At 38.0% G+C, this 17,759-nt stretch overlaps 1 protein-coding gene across 1 annotated transcript in view; it reads left to right on the top strand.

Moving 5' to 3' along the window:
- LOC147361950 (ATP-binding cassette sub-family C member 4-like) overlaps nucleotides 1-17,759 on the top strand; it is a 177,833-nt gene that overhangs the window by 129,884 nt on the left and 30,190 nt on the right. The window contains 2 exon segments of the mRNA XM_086330256.1: nucleotides 129-284; nucleotides 16,748-16,837. Coding sequence (XP_086186382.1) covers nucleotides 129-284; nucleotides 16,748-16,837 — 246 coding nt within the window.

Here is a 17,759-nt window from a genome sequence, read left to right as displayed (position 1 = left end):
CATGCTTGAGAAACTACAGACTACTCTTCATATATAATAGAACTTTGAAAATTCATCTTCAACAATCAGGGTTTCTCCTAGGTTTTTTGTATCCTGTTAATTCTTAATCCCACTTGGTCTCTTTACAGTGTGGCATTGTGGGAAGAACAGGAACTGGAAAAACTTCCCTCATCGCTGCTCTTTTCAGATTGTCAGAACCCGAAGGTGGCATTCAGATAGATGGGATCTGGACAAGCAACATTGGACTTCATGATTTAAGAAAGAAAATGTCAGTTGCACCTCAGGTATGCACATCAGAGCATTGTCACATTGTTCTTTTTATAATGTATCTAAGTTTAACTGCTTTTAATTTGAGTTTTTTTTCAAATTACATGGAAGCATTGATCCTTTTTTCCCCAATAGAGCACATTTTTTTAAATTTATATTTTTATTTTTAAATTTTATTTTATTTTTAAACTTTACAATATTGTATTGGTTTTGCCAAATATTGAAATGAATCTGCCACAGGTATACATGTGTTCCCCATCCTGAACCCTCCACCCTCCTCCCTCCCCATACCATTCCTCTGGGTCATCCCAGTGCACCAGCCCCAAGCATCCAGTATCGTGCATGGAACCTGGACTGGCGACTCATTCCGTATATGATATTATACGTATTTCAATGCCATTCTCCCAAATCATCCCACCTTCTCCCTCTCCCACAGAGTCGAAAATACTGTTCTATACATCAATGGCTCTTTTGCTGTCTCGTATACACGGTTATTGTTACCATCTTTCTAAATTCCATATATATGCGTTAGTATACTGTATTGGTGTTTTTCTTTCTGGCTTACTTCACTCTGTATAACAGGCTCCAGTTTTGTCCACCTCATTAGAACTGATTCAAATGGATTCTTTTTAATGGCTGAGTAATACTCCACTGTGTATATGTACCACTGCTTTCTTACCCATTCCTCTGCTGATGGACATCTAGGTTGCTTCCAAGTCCTGGCTATTATAAACAGTGCTGCGGTGAACATTGGGGTACACGTGTCTCTTTCAATTCTGGTTTCCTTAGTGTGTATGCCCAGCAGTGGGATTGCTGGATCATAAGGCAGTTCTATTTCCAGTTTTTTAAGGAATCTCCACACTGTTCTCCATAGTGGCTGTACTAGTTTGCATTCCCACCAACAGTGTAAGAGGGTTCCCTTTTCTCCACACCCTCTCCAGCATTTATTGCTTGTAGACTTTTGGATCGCAGCCATTCTGACTGGTGTGAAATGGTACCTCATAGTGGTTTTGATTTGCATTTCTCTGATAATGAGTGATGTTGAGCATCTTTTCATGTGTTTGTTAGCCTTCTGTATGTCTTCTTTGGAGAAATGTCTATTTAGTTCTTTGGCCCATTTTTTGATTGGGTCATTTATTTTTCTGGAGTTGAGCTGTAGGAGTTGCTTGTATATTTTTGAGATTAGTTGTTTGTCAGTTGCTTCATTTGCTATTATTTTCTCCCATTCTGAAGGCTGTCTTTTCAGCTTGCTTATAGTTTCCTTTGATGTGCAGAAGCTTTTAAATTTAATTAGGTCCCATTTGTTTATGTTTGCTTTTATTTCCAACATTCTGGGAGGTGGGTCATAGAGGATCCTGCTGTGATGTATGTCAGAGAGTGTTTTGCCTATGTTCTCCTCTAGGAGTTTTATAGTTTCTGGTCTTACATTTAGATCTTTAATCCATTTTGAGTTTATTTTTGTGTATGGTGTTAGAAAGTGGTCTAGTTTCATTCTTTTACAAGTGGTTGACCAGTTTTCCCAGCACCACGTGTTAAAAAAATTATCTTTAATCTATTGTATATTCTTGCCTCCTTTGTCAAAGATAAGGTGTCCATATGTGCGTGGATTTATCTCTGGGCTTTCTATTTTGTTCCATTGATCTATATTTCTGTCTTTGTGCCAGTACCATACTGTCTTGATGACTGTGGCTTTGTAGTAGAGCCTGAAGTCAGGCAGGTTGATTCCTCCAGTTCCATTCTTCTTTCTCAAGATCGCTTTGGCTATTCGAGGTTTTTTGTATTTCCATACAAATTGTGAAATTATTTGTTCTAGCTCTGTGGAGAATACCGTTGGTAGCTTGATAGGGATTGCATTGAATCTATAAATTGCTTTGGGTAGTATACTCATTTTCACTATATTGATTCTTCCAATCCATGAACATGGTATATTTCTCCATCTTTAGTGTCCTCTTTGATTTCTTTCACCAGTGTTTTATAGTTTTCTATATATAGGTCTTTAGTTTCTTTAGGTAGATATATTCCTAAGTATTTTATTCTTTCCGTTGCAATGGTGAATGAAATTGTTTCCTAAATTTCTCTTTCTGTTTTCTCATTATTAGTGTATAGGAATGCAAGGGATTTCTGTGTGTTGATTTTATATCCTGCAACTTTACTATAATCATTGATTAGTTCTAGTAATTTTCTGGTGGAGTCTTTAGGGTTTTCTATGTAGAGGATCATGTCATCTGCAAACAGTGAGAGTTTTACTTCTTCTTTTCCAATTTGGATTCCTTTTATTTCTTTTTCTGCTCTGATTGCTGTGGCCAAAACTTCCAAAACTATGTTGAATAGTAATGGTGAAAGTGGGCACCCTTGTCTTGTTCCTGACTTTAGGGGAAATGCTTTCAATTTTTCACCATTGAGGATAATGTTTGCTGTGGGTTTGTCATATATAGCTTTTATTATGTTGAGGTATGTTCCTTCTATTCCTGCTTTCTGGAGAGTTTTTTATCATAAATGAATGTTGAATTTTGTCAAAAGCTTTCTCTACATCTATTGAGATAATCATATGGCTTTTATTTTTCAATTTGTTAATGTGGTGTATTACATTGATTGATTTGTGGGTATTGAAGAATCCTTGCATCCCTGGGATAAAGCCCACTTGGTCATGGTGTATGATCTTTTTAATGTGTTGTTGGATTCTGATTGCTAGAATTTTGTTAAGGATTTTTGCATCTATGTTCATCAGTGATATTGGCCTGTAGTTTTCTTTTTTTGTGGGATCTTTGTCAGGTTTTGGTATTAGGGTGATGGTGGCCTCATAGAATGAGTTTGGAAGTTTACCTTCCTCTGCAATTTTCTGAAAGAGTTTGAGCAGGATAGGTGTTAGCTCTTCTCTAAATTTTTGGTAGAATTCAGCTGTGGAGCCGTCTGGACCTGGGCTTTTGTTTGCTGGAAGATTTTTGATTACAATTTCAATTTCCATGCTTGTGATGTGTCTGTTAAGATTTTCTATTTCTTCCTGGTCCAGTTTTGGAAAGTTGTACTTTTCTAAGAATTTGTCCATTTCTTCCATGTTGTCCATTTTATTGGCATATAATTGCTGATAGTAGTCTCTTATGATCCTTTGTATTTCAGTGTTTTCTGTTGTGATCTCTCCATTTTCACTTCTAATTTTATTGATTTGATTTTTCTCCCTTTGTTTCTTGATGACTCTGGCTAATGGTTTGTCAATTTTATTTATCCTTTCAAAGAACCAGCTTTTGGCTTTGTTGATTTTTGCTTTGGTCTCTTTTGTTTCTTTTGCATTTATTTCTGCCCTAATTTTTAAGATTTCTTTCCTTCTACTAACCCTGGAGTTCTTCATTTCTTCCTTTTCAAGTTGCTTTAGGTGTAGAGTTAGGTTATTTATTTGACTTTTTTCTTGTTTCTTGAGGTATGCCTGTATTGCTATGAACTTTCCCCTTAGGACTGCTTTTACAGTGTCCCACAAGTTTTGGGTTGTTGTATTTCCATTTTCATTCGTTTCTATGCAAATTTTGATTTCTTCTATGATTTGTTGTTTATTCATCAGCGTGTTGTCCAGCCTCCATATTTTGGAATTTTTAATAGTTTTTCACCTGTAATTGAGATCTAATCTTACTGCATTGTGGTCTGAAAAGATGCTTGGAATGATTTCAATTTTTCTTAATTTACCAAGGCTAGATTTATGGCCCAGGATGTGATCTATCCTGGAGAAGATTCCGTGTGCACTTGAGAAAAAGGTGAAATTCATTGTTTTGGGATGAAATGTCCTATAGATATCAATTAGGTCTAACTGGTCTACTGTATCATTTAAAGTTTGTGTTTCCTTGTTAATTTTCTGTTTAGTTGATCTATCCATAGGTGTGAGTGGGGTATTAAAGTCTCCCACTATTATTGTGTTATTGTTAATTTCTCCTTTCATGCTTGTTAATATTTGTCTTACATATTGTGGTGCTCCCGTGTTGGGTGCATATATATTTATAATTGTTATATCTTCTTCTTGGATTGATCCTTTGATCATTGGTAGTGACCGTCTTTGTCTCTTTTCACAGCCTTTGTTTTAAAGTCTATTTTATCTGATATGAGTATTGCTACTCCTACTTTCTTTTGGTCCCTATTTGCATGGAAAATCTTTTTCCAGCCCTTCACTTTCAGTCTGCATGTGTCCCCTGTTTTGAAGTGGATCTCTTGTAGACGGCATATGTAGGGGTCTTGTTTTTGTATCCATTCAGCCAGTCTTTGTCTTTTGGTTGGGGCATTCAACCCATTTACGTTTAAGGTAATTTTTGATAAGTATGATCCCGTTGTCATTTACTTTATTCTTTTGGGTTCGAATTTATACACCATTTTTGTGTTTCCTGTCTAGAGAATATCCTTTAGTATTTGTTGGAGAGCTGGTTTGGTGGTGCTGAATTCTCTCAGTTTTTGCTTGTCTGTAAAGCTTTTGATTTCTCCTTCATATTTGAATGAGATCCTTGCTGGGTACAATAATCTAGGCTGTAGGTTATTTTCTTTCATCATTTTAAGTATGTCTTGCCATTCCCTCCTGGCTTGAAGAGTTTCTATTGAAAGATCAGCTGTTATCTTATGGGAATTCCCTTGTGTGTTATTTGTTGTTTTTCCCTTGCTGCTTTTAATATTTGTTCTTTGTGTTTGATCTTTGTTAATTTGATTAATGTGTGTCTTGGGGTGTTTCGCCTTGGGTTTATCCTGTTTGGGAACATCAGGTATTTTCAACAGACATTTTCATTGGACACATGTTTCGTTTCTTTGTTCATTCATTAGTTTTCTGTGCATGTAATTTAATAACTTACTGAGATAAATTTCTGGACTCAGTCTTCCTCAGTTGCCACAATTTTATCCACTGATAACTACATAATTCTGAGAACAAAAGGTTAAGTGGTTTCTTTAGCACTGCAGAGGTTCCTATAGGGAAACATGACTTTTCAGTGTCTTACAGATGTAATTTCACTGAGGGAAATGAGGACGTCTTTTCAAAGATGAGTATCTTCTTGGAGAACTTTCTGTGAAACTGTTGAGCTTTGAGAATTACAGGATATATAGATGCTTTGGGGAGACTTTTACAATCCATTCTTTAGTAAATAATTTTCACCAGGGAGGCAGTACAGAATAGTGAGGTACAGCAGGTGCCTGAGAAGTCTGTCTCTATGTATCTCAGTTTTCTCTTACAAGGTAACTAACAGTACTCTCCCTTTGATCTGTTGTGAGGATAAAATGGGTCACTAAGTGTGAAGTGCGTCATTTAGACTCAGGTGTGACTGCTGTGATGGTGGACCATTGAATTGGCCATTGGCCAGTCTTTTCCTGGACTCTGATTCTATTTTCTTTTCTTCTGCATCTTAAAGAAGTACAACTTTCAGGGAGTGTTTTGGAGACTGGATTATATGTACAGTAACACTCATGTCATTCCTTGGGGTTCATTCACTCAAAATAATATTTACTGTGAAATACTCAGTAATACTCAGTGAATATTTACTGAGAAATTACTATCCTCCAGGTATATAGCCAAGGGCAACCTAGATCCTGTGTCCTCACCTTCCATCCTGCCGTCTCCTTTGACAGACTTACTGATTTTTAAAAAAGGAATTTGAATTGTTTTTATATAATTGATAATCATCTGCCCATCAAAGGAAACTCAGATAAATACCCTCTTGAGGTGAAAAACAGACGAGATGAGAAAAAGTGAGCCAGGCAATTGTGCTTTTGGAATGTGGGTTAAATGTGCCCTGAAATGCCTGTGTATTAGGAAGCATCTCAACATGGCACCGAAAGGGAAGGGGAATGTGGGCTTGGGTCTTACAACTGAGTATTGCTGCTGCTGCTGCTGCTAAGTCATGTCAGTCGTGTCCGACTCTGTGCGGCACCAAAGATGGCAGCGCAACAGGCTCCTCTGTCCCTGGGATTCTCCAGGCAAGAATACTAGAGTGGGTTGCCATTTCCTTCTCCAATGCATGCAAGTGAAAAATGAAAGTGAAGTCGCTCAGTCATGTCCGACTCTTAGCGACCCCATGGACTGTAGCCTAACAGGCTCCTCCGTCCATGGGATTCTCCAGGCAAGAGTACTGGAGTGGGTTGCCATTGACAACTGAGTACATCTGTTGCTATACCCATGGCCTCTAAAATACCTGGAATTACTCTAAGTACTCTTGTTTTTCTAATTAATTTGTTTTTAATTGAAAGATAATTACAATACTCTTTCGGTTTCTGCCATATATCAACATGGATCAGCCATGGGTATACATATGTGCCCTCCCTCTTGAATGTCTTTCCCACCTCCCACCTCATGCCACCCCTCTAGGTTATCACAGAGCACTGGATTTGAGCTCATACAGCAGATTTCCACTGGCTATCTAATTTTACATATGGTAATGTATATGTCTAAGTACTTTTGAAACCAAGATACAGCTTTACAGACTACAGTGAGTTGCCAACTTGCACCCTTTAAGATATCTACTAGCAAAAAGAAAAATGAAAGAGAAAGAAAGGAAATGGGTTGGTAGTATTGACAAGGATGTAGAGAAATTAGAATCCTTGTTCATTGCTGGTAGGAATGTAAGATATTACAGCCACTGTGGAAAACAAGTTGGTCATTTCTCAAAAAAGTTAAAGATAGAATTATTATATGATCTAGCAATTCTGCTTTAGGGTATAAACCCAAAAGAATTGAAAGAAAGATCTTGAAGTGATACCTGTATGTGCATGTTCATAGCAGCATTTTTCTCAGTAGCAAAAAGGTGGAGGCACCCAAAGGTCCATTGACAGATGAATCAATACACAAAATGTGGTGCATATATGTATACAGTGGAGTATTACTCAGCCTTAGAAAGGGAGGAAATTCTGACTCATGCTACAGCACAGATGAACCTTGAGGAAATTAAGCTAAGTGAAAAAAGCCAGTTACAAAGGACAAATACTGTATGATTCTACTAATATAAGCTACCTAGAGTAGTAAATGCATGGAGACAGGAAGCAGAATGGTGGGTTCCAGGAGCTGCTGGGAGTGGGGAGTTGTTGTTTAGTGGGTAGAGTTTCAGTTCTGCAAGATGAAAGAAGTTCTGTGGCTGGAAGGTAGAGATGTACAACAATGTGAATGTATTTAATACCACTGAACTGTGTACTTACAAATGGTTAAGCTAGTAAATTTCATGTGTATTTTACCACAATTAAAAATTTGTATTCAAAGATAACCCTTTCAGGAAAAATGGGAAGAACTTTTTAGCATGTTCAGCCTCCATATTTAAAGATTCCCTCTGGTTATTTAATTCATGACTTGTGGTTACAGTAGAAAATAAATGAGCTTAGATTCCCAGGTTTTACGTTTTGATCATACTCATCTCTGAAATGAGAATAGTTAACAGAAATAAAGAGCATGTCTGTAAAATCCTTTCATAACCTTGGATGCTAGGCTTTAGAAACATGCCCTGCATTATTTTTAAAGCTTCATAATAAGAAAAAGTTGTATGCTTGTGCATATAAAATAACTCTATAAATAAAGACATAATGTTAGAAGATCCTTGGCTCTGCCAATAATGTTTGAAAGCACATCTGAGCAAAGACTAAACATACCTTTGCATCAACATGGTTTGGTTCTGTTCTGTTCTGTTGATTTCCACCCTTCCTTTGAGCATGTTCAATGTACACACTCCAGAGAGCATCCTTAGAAAATAGTCCTAAGCTTTGTATACATGTAGATTCCTCTATATATGCCTTTGTCTCCAAGGTACAATATTGGTTGATAAAAGAGAGAGTATCTGTAGAGAACTTGCAATGTGCAAAGCTTCCCAGAAAATCATTCCAGAGACAGCCAGGGGTAGAATGTTTGTGTAGACCGAGTGTCAACATGACCCAACAATTGTATTTGTACTCTGCCTCAAAGGATTGTGGGGTCTTGATGTCATTGCTCAGCTTCAGGACTTCAGTGTTCTCATCCTTAAACCAGGTCTTGGAATCATTGCCACACAGATTTGTTGTGAAGATATAACTGGGCTTCCCAAGTGGTGCTAGTGGTAAAAGACATGCCTGCCAATGCAGGAGACATAAGAGATGCAGGTTCAATTCCTGGGTCAGGAAGATCCACTGGAGGAGGGTATGGCAACTCACTCCAGTATTCTTGCCTGGAGAATCCCATGGACAGAGGGATGTGGTGAGCCACAGTCCATGGGGTCGCAAAGAGTCTGACATGACTGAAGAGACTTATCACACACAACTGGGTGAAATAAGGTTTCTGCCTTATGAACAACGACAACAAAATGCTTAGTCATCAGGAACTGTTATTCTTAATTATTGGATTATTGGCCTTTGGATCTTATTTCTGCTTAATAAAAAGAGTAACATCTTCTGGAATGACTTTATTCTTTAATTTCTGCTTATGTGTTCATGGTCCTTGGTGATTTTCTTTATATATATTGTTTACAATATAAACTAAATTGTTCACATAAATATACTTAATAGAGCAAAGAAACAAAAATCAAAAAAACACAATAGAAATTTTGGGGAAAGTGTAACAGAGACATGTATCTAACGTTTCCACCAAAAGCAAGAAGAGAGAATAACACTTTTTTGTACTTTGATTTCATGTTTCCCACCCAGCAGCTTCTTTCCTGACCACAACCTTGTACACTTACTTACCAGTCTGCCACCAAGACCTCTGGCCTTTTTTCTCAGCCTTCCCCACACTCTTGGCTTTTTTCTTCCTCTCCTTGAGGACAGGGCCTATATCTCTTGTTTCTTCTCTTATGCTTGTTACAGCCCCTGACAAGTTACATGAGAACTGATAATAATTCCTAACATTTGTGAAATCATTAACACATTTTAGCCCCTTATCTGACCATTTCCTGCTTAATCCTCACATTTCTGTTGTTATCCTTACCTGACAGATTTAAAAACTGAGGCACTGAGAGCTTGTCCCACTAATCAAGTAAGGGGCAGAGCCAGGAGTCAAATTTTGTGTGTGTCTGACTGTTTTTTCACAGTGTTTCAATTGTACAGCAAAATAGTAGTGTGTATTTATTAAGCACAGATTTTTAATTTATCCTTCACCACTCTCCTCTTTGGTAACCATTAGTCTGGTTTTTTTTTTATGTTTTTGAATCTGTTTCTGTGTTGTAAATAAGTTCATTTCTGTCATTTTTTAAGATTCCACATATAAGTGATCTCACACAGAGTTAGAAACAACTGAAGCAACTTAGCAGCAGCAGCAGCATATAATATTTGTCTTTCTCTGCCTGACTTATTTTACATAGTTTCATAATCTCTGGGTTCATCCATGTTGCTGCAAATGGCATTATTTCATTCTTTTTATGGCTGAATAATATTCCTGTGTGTGTGTATGTATGTGTATACATCATATCTTTATCCATTCATCTGTCCATGAACATATCTTGGCTATTATAAGTAGTACTGTTATGAATACTGTGGTGCATGTATCTTTTTGAATTAAGGTTTTTATGTTTTCCAGGTACTTGCTGAGGAATGGAATTGCTGGATCACACAGTAACTCTTTTTCAGCTTTTAAGGAACCTCCATATTGTTTTCCATAACAGCTGCACCAATTTACATTCCCATGAACAGTGTAGGAGCGTCCCCTTTCCTCCACACCCTCTCCAGCATTTGTTATTTGTAGACTATTTAATGATGATCATTTTAACCAGTGTGAGGTGATACCTCATTGTAGTTTTAATTTGTATTTCTCTAGTAATTAGTGATGTTGAGTATCTTTTCATGGGCCTATTGACCATGTGTGTGTCTTCTTTGGAGAAATGTCTATTTAGGTCTTCTTCAATTTTTTGATTAGGTTGTTTGTTCTTTTTTTAAAATTTTTATTATTATTATTATTTTTACTTTACAATATTGTATTGCTTTTGCCATACATCAACATGCATCTGCCACGGGTGTACACGTGTTTCCCATCCTGAACCCCCCTCCCACCTTCCTCCCCCTACCATCCCTCTGGGTCATCCCAGTGCACCAGCCTGAAGCTTCCTGTATCCTGCATCGAACCTGGACTGGCAATTTGTTTCTTATACGATACTATACATGTTTTAATGCCATTCTCCCAAATCATCCCGCCCTCCCTCTCCCACAGAGTCAAAAGATTGAGCTGTATAAGCTGTTGTATATACAGAAATAGGCTTCACTTATATAGACTAGAAACAAAGTATCAGAAAGAGAAATAAAGGAAACAATCCCATTGACATCACATCAAAGGGAAAAAAAATCTAGAAATAAATCTACCTAAGGAGGCAAAAGATGTTTAGTCCAAAACCTGTAAGACACTAATGAAAGTAATTGAAGATGATACAAACAAAAGAAAATATATTCTGTGTTCTTGGATTGAAAGAATCAATATTGTTAAAAATGACCATACTACCCAAGACAATTTACAGATTCAACGCAATCTCTATCAGATTACTGGTGGCATTTTTCACAAAACTAGAACAAAAAAATTTTTTTTAATTTGCATAGAAACAGAAAATACCCCAGTCAAAACAATCTTGAGAGAGAAGAATGAATCTGGAGGAATCACAGTCCCTGACTTCAGGCTATATTGCAAAGTTATAGTAATGGTAAACTATGTTGCTGTCACAGAAACCAGACACATAGATTAATGGGACAGGATAAGAAAACCTAGAAATAAACCCACACACTTATGGTCAATTAATCTAAGACAAAAGAGGTAAGAATATATAATGAAGAAAAGACAAGCACTTCAATAAATAGTATGGAGAAATCCGCACAGTTGAGTTCAATTCAGTCACTCAGTCATGTCCGACTCTCTGCAATCCCATGGACTGTAGCACGCCAGTCTTCCCTGTCCTTAACCAACTCCTGTAGCTTACTCAAGCTCATGTCCATTGAGTCGGTGATGCCATCCAACCATCTCATCCTCTGTCATCCCCTTCTCCTCCCGCCTTCAATCTTTCCCAGCATCAGGGTCTTTTCAAATGAGTCAGTTCTTCACATCAGGTGGTCAGATTATTGGAGCTTCAGCATCAGTCCTTCCAATGAATATTCAGGACTGATTTCCTTTAGGATGGACTGGTTGGATTTCCTTGCTGTCCAAGGGACTCTCAAGAGTCTTCTCCAACACCACAGTTCAAAAGCGTCAATTCTTTGGCACTCAGCTTTCTTTATAGTCCAACTCTCATACCCATACATGACTCCTGGAAAAATCATAGCCTTGACTAGATGGACCTTTGTTGGCAAAGTAATGACTCTGCTTTTCAATATGCTGTCTAGGTTGGTCATAACTTTTCTTCCAAGGAGCAAGCATCTTTTACTTTCATGGCTGCAGTCACCATCTGCAGTGATTTTGGAGCCCCAAAATATTAAGTCTGCCACTGTTCCACTGTTTCCCCATCTATTTCCCATGAAGTGATGGCACTGGATGCCATGATCTTAGTTTTCTGAATGTTGCGCTTTAAGCCAACTCTTTCACTCTCCTCTTTTACTTTCATCAAGAGGCTCTTCAGTTCTTCTTCACTTTCTGCCATATGTGTGGTGTCATCTGCATATCTGAGGTTATTGATATTTCTCCCGGAAATCTTGATTCCATCTTGTGCTTCATCCAGCCCAGCATTTCTCATGATGTACTCTGAATATAAGTTAAATAAGCGGGGTGACAGTATATAGCCTTGACATACTCCTTTCCCAATTTGGAACCAGTCTGTTGTTCCATGTCCAGTTCTAACTGTTGCTTCCTGACCTGCATACAGATTCCTCAAGAGGCAGGTCAGGTGGTCCGCTATTCCCATCTCTTTCAGAATTTTCCACAGTTTGTGGTGGTCCACACAGTCAAAGGCTTTGGCATAGTCAATAAAGCAGAAATAAATGTTTTTCTGGAACTCTCTTGCTTTTTCAACGATCCAGCGGATGTTGGCAATTTGATTTCTTGTTCTTCTGCCTTTTCTAAATCCAGTTTGAACATCTGGAACTTCGTGCTTCATGTACTGTTGAAGCCTGGCTTTGAGAATTTTGAGCATTACTTTGCTAGCATGTGCGATGAGTGCAATTGTGCAGTAGTTTGAGCATTCTTTGTCATTGCCTTTCTTTGGGATTGGAAATCTGCACAGCTACTTGTAAAAGAATGAAATTTGAATGTTCTCTAATGCCATATCAAAAATAAAGTGAAGATGAATTAATGACCCAAAGACCTGTAAGACAAGATACTTTGTCAGACAAGATCCTAGAAGAAAAATTAGGCATAATAATTGTTGACATAAATCACAGCAATATTTTCTTGGATCTGTCCCCTAAAATAATGGAAACAAAGGCAAAAATAAACAAATGTGACCTAATTAAACATAAAAGTTTTATACCACAAAGGAAATCACTAAAAAAAAAACTGAAAAGACAACCTATGGAATAGAAGAAAAAATTTGCAAATGATACAAATAAAATTTCTAAATTATATTAACAGGATTCAAATTAAAGAGATTCCCAACTCCAGATCCTGAGCACTGAATTGCTCTGCTTGTGACTTCAACTGGCTGTTGACTGTGGTCCATGAAACTGCTTCATAACATTATTTCATGTGTGCATGTACACCACACACACACATGCACACAGGCACAAAAAATTTCACAAAACAATATTACTCTTGCTCTGTGCTCTGATGTCTTTTGTGCTACCAGTTCTATTCTCGTTCATATAAAAGACAAAATGATGGTCACAAGGCACTATATTGATTTCATGATCCATTGACTACATTTGCAGTTTAACAAACATGGCTTTTCATTATCCCCTGTTGTGCTGGGCTCCTGGTCCATGTTAGCATCACAGGAGGAACTTCACTGTTGTTCCAGATTCTCAGGGCAACCCCACAAGGCTAACCCCATTTCCAGTAAGCAAACTGAGTCTTGGGAAGATTAATAACTTACCCTGGGTCTAATAACTAGTGAACAATAGAACTGTCTGATTCCAAACTTATATTTTTTCAATAAATGTTGTTCAATTGCTAAGTCATGTCGGACTCTTTGTGACCCCATGAACTGCAGCATGCCAAGCTTCTTTGTCTTTCACTATTTCCTGGAGCCTGCTCAAACTCATGTCCATTGAGTCAATAATACCATCCAACTATCCCATCCTCTATCACCCCCCTTCTCCTCCTGTCCTCAATATTTCCTAGTATCAGGGTCTTTTCCAGTGAGTCAGCTCTTCCCATCAGGTGGCCAAAGTATTGGAGCTTCAGCTTCAGTATCAGTCCTTCCAGTGAATATTCAGGGTTGATTTTCTTTAGGATTGACTGGTTTGATCTCCTTGCTGTCCAAGAGACTCTCAAGAGTCTTCTCCAGCACCACTATTTGAAAACATCAATTCTTTGGCAATGTTGTACTCATGAGATATTTTCCCCATTTTTTCTACCATCCCACTCAAAAGAACTGCCCAAACTATAACAAGAGTGAATAATCATGGAGCAAAGCCATAAGATACTACTCCTACTGCCCTGTCCCTCATTTGGACAGTATCAGTTAAGAAATCGGAGGAGGCAATGGCACCCCACTCCAGTACTCTTGCCTGGAAAATCCCATGGATGGAGGAGCCTGGTAGGCTGCAGTCCATGGGGTCGCTAAGAGTCAGACATGACTGAGTGACTTCACTTTCACTTTTCATTTTCATGCATCGGAGAAGGAAATGGCAACCCACTCCAGTGTTCTTGCCTGGAGAATCCCAGGAATGGAGGAGCCTGGTGGGCTGCCATCTATGGGGTCGCACAGAGTCGGACATGACTGAAATGACTTAGCAGCAGCAGCAGTTAAGAAATATGTTACTCACTTATATGTCATGGTCTAATAAGTGACAGGAGAAAATAGTCAAAATCGTATCCCTCCCCAGCCAAGATCCCTTTCTCTTTACAATGTCTTGCTGGCTCAGAGGTGGAGAAAGTCTGTTACTGTGATTATTTGAAGTTACTTGTCTAAGTACAGAAAACTTATGTCTCTCTTTCCCCGCCAAACAAGTAGGAAGCAATGATACTTGTGTCTCAATGCCTTGATTTAGGGAACCTAGGAAGCTGAGAGCAGACTCTGCAGAGGGGGAGCCCAGTGCTGTTTCTTTGAGTTGCCCCACTTAGGTGAGCCAGGCCCACATCATCTTCCCTGAATCCCTGCTCCCTGTGATCCTGGAAGCAGTGATGAACTTCCAGGACGGTCTCTCTCTCTCTCTCTCAGAACTGAGGGAGTTATAATAACACTAAGGACCTGGGTAGGAACCAAAGACAGGGGAGTGGAGATATAGATTGTCAGTCCTGGGGGGAACTTTCAAAGATGAATACTTCTTAAGAAGTTACTCCTCAATTTCTGTTCAAAATTTCAGAAATAAGCAAAAATGAAATTTCTTCTTAAATAATTTCCTTAAACACAACAGGAAGCTGAAGTATGTGTGTTCTTTGTGCTCAGGATCTGAAGTAGTTAAATATGTCCCCCAGAAAGCACACCGATTGAGATTATATTCAGGAAGTAGCCTGCTTACTTGAACGGATCTGGAAAATGGAAGGAAGATGGAGAAGAGAAGGAGGAGGAAGATTGGGGACCAGCCTCCCCTCCTCGCCTGGCCACGTCTTTTATGTAAAACTCATGGAGACAGCTGAAGGATGAGAAATTGCCCGCATGTGGGAATCTTAGTGTTTATAATTACAAAGAGCAGTCCTGGGATTTCTTTGGAAGGAATGATGCTAAAGCTGAAACTCCAGTACTTTGGCCATCTCATGTGAAGAGTTGACTCATTGGAAAAGACTCTGATGCTGGGAGGGATTGGGGCAGGAGGAGAAGGGGATGACAGAGGATGAGATGGCTGGATGGCATCACTGACTAGATGGACGTGAGTCTAAGTGAACTCTGGGAGTTGGTGATGGACAGGGAGGCCTGGCATGCTGCGATTCATGGGGTCGCAAAGAGTCGGACACGACTGAGCGACTGAACTGAACTGAACTGAACTGAACATGTTTTTCTAAAAATCTGAAGTAGAATGATGGTTATTCCCCTGACAAGAAATGCTTACCATTGTTTATGTGGTTGTTTAGTTTTTGATTCTAAATTCAAGAGTTTTAAGGGAGACCTTAAATTGGTCTTGGCATTTTTCAGTTCAGTTCAGTTCACTACTCATTCTGATATATCCTATGACTAGTGATTTTCAGTGCTTTGGAGGCATATTGGCCACTTAATCATTTTTGTGTGAATAAATCTCCCTTTATAATGTCTTTTTGATTGTGGATTTTGCTCAGGGATACATCTTTTTTGGTGGCAGACCCTAAGTCTTCTGCATTCATTTCTCTCTGACCAGACTGACCATATTGAAGGAAGGTTTGGAAGGCTTCCTGAGTATCATTCTTCCTCATGATTAGGGAAAAGAAATGTCTGTCTTCATCTTTATTCTCGGGCTTTTGTGAAGTGATGAGGAAAGTCCAGCCCCATGTCCAGGCAGGATTTGAACATGGTGATTCTGAGCAGTTCCGGGCATTTGTGGAAGAGTCAGGCCTCCTCTTGTTCCCACACGTGTACCTCCCCTTGTTTTGCCCTCTTCACTGAAAGGAGCCAATTGGCCTCTTCACTGCTGCTCATATTCTTGTGACATGGCTTACTAGAATCTTCCAGAAGAAAATGTAAATGGCCTACAGTAGCTTATGTAGAAGATTTTTTCTTGAAACTCAGAAGGAGGCATATATTTCCAGTAATTTTCTTGTGGCTCCTCCAGAAGTAAAACAGGAAAAGCTGGTTAAATAATTTCATTATGGCTCACATCACAATGGGTTTCAGGTCCTCCTGGACTTGCAGTGAATAATGAGGTCCTGTGAGGCAGGTCATCCTGACACACAGGTAAGAGAACATGGGGATCACCTGGTGCAGAATCAGAGGTGATCTCTCCATGGACAGAGGAGCCACAGGCTTCAGGAAATGATGTCCCCCTTGGATGTGTGGGGTATTCATTTCACATATATGGAGAGATTACAGGTCCTAGAAGACAAAATGGAGAAAATAGCTTAGTTTATTCTTCAGTGCCACTGTGTAAATATTAGTAGTTTGCTTTGAGGCACAAACTTCTACTAACCATGCTGTTGGTATTTCCCAGTCACACCAGGATTGAGAGTTAATTTATGTAGATCTTGATGTTAAGGTTCTCATGTAATTATTTCCTCAGTTTGTGTGTGTGTTTAAGCAGATATTTATTACTGGGATGGCATTTTTTTAAAAAATCAAATCTTTCTTTGTTTTCATTTTTTTATTAAGATGAAAAAACATCAGCACTTTCTTCTGTTAGTGTTCAATAGTCTGGAAGATATTTTGTAGAACACTTTGTACAATAGAAAATTATTTTAGAGATACTGTTTTGTAAACATACACTTGTAACTTTATCATTAATGAATTTAGATGTTTTATATTTTAATTTTGATATTCTGTACACATTGGAATAAAATTAAAAGAGGTTACAATAATAACATTCACTATTTTGGAGTATTTAGGAACCTGTTTTATTCACTGGAACAATGAGGAAAAATCTGGATCCCTTTAATGAACATATGGATGAGGAACTATGGAATGCCTTAGAAGAGGTAATTTATTAATAGTAACTGTAATTAACTTGTTAGCATCAGTATCTGTGTGTTTTCATTTAAAGCATTGCAGATAATTAAGGGGAGTGTATCAGTTTCACTGACTTCATTTACCTCCTAGAAAAACACTGATGACATGGGTGCACTTAAAATGTGTGTATTGATGATGATAAAAATCAACAATACAATGCAACATGTTTTCATTTTAGCTTTTTCCATGAAACCCTGAACAAATTAAATACATTATCTTGTCCTTAGTAGAGTACTCAATTAGATGTTAAAACTGGGATTAAATTCTACTAGTGACTTAGTGAATTAAAATTACTCCATTACACTCAAATATTAATTTTATTCCTCTGGTCTTAGGGAACATCTACTAAGTAGAGACAATAATAGTTTTTCCTTATTAACTAAAAGATGTAAACAAGATCATACCAATAAAATGTAGAGATATCATAGGAAAGTGTTTAGAAAGATAAATTATATAGTTGGAATTTATAATGATTATTTATTGGCAATTATGTCATTTTAATGCCGTAGCATTAATTCAGGTAACAGAACCCTGGAACATCTGCTCAGAAATCAAAAACGATGCAGAACAGATGGAGGTATATACCATGTTCTCAGATTGGAAGAAACAATATTGTGAAAATGACTATACTACCCAAACAATCTACAGATTCAATACAATCCCTGTCAAATTACCAATGGCATTTTTCATAGAATTAGAGCCAAAAATTTTACAGTTTTAATGGAAACACAAAAGACTCCAAGTAGCTAAAGCAGTCTTAAGAAAGAAAAACAAAGCTGGAGAAATTAGATTCCCTGACTTCAGAATATATTATTGAGTTGGCCGAAAAGTTTGTTACATAAGATTTTATGGAAAAACTTAAATTAACTTTTTGGCCAGTTCAATACAGAG

This window comes from Bos grunniens, chromosome 12 (assembly GCF_055505025.1).
Source record: "Bos grunniens cultivar Pamir isolate PY7600 chromosome 12, Bosgru_T2T1.0, whole genome shotgun sequence".
Classification (NCBI taxonomy): domain Eukaryota; kingdom Metazoa; phylum Chordata; class Mammalia; order Artiodactyla; family Bovidae; genus Bos; species Bos grunniens.
The sequence above is the reverse complement of the archived record's forward strand: the minus strand, read 5'-3'. Positions and strand labels throughout refer to the sequence as shown.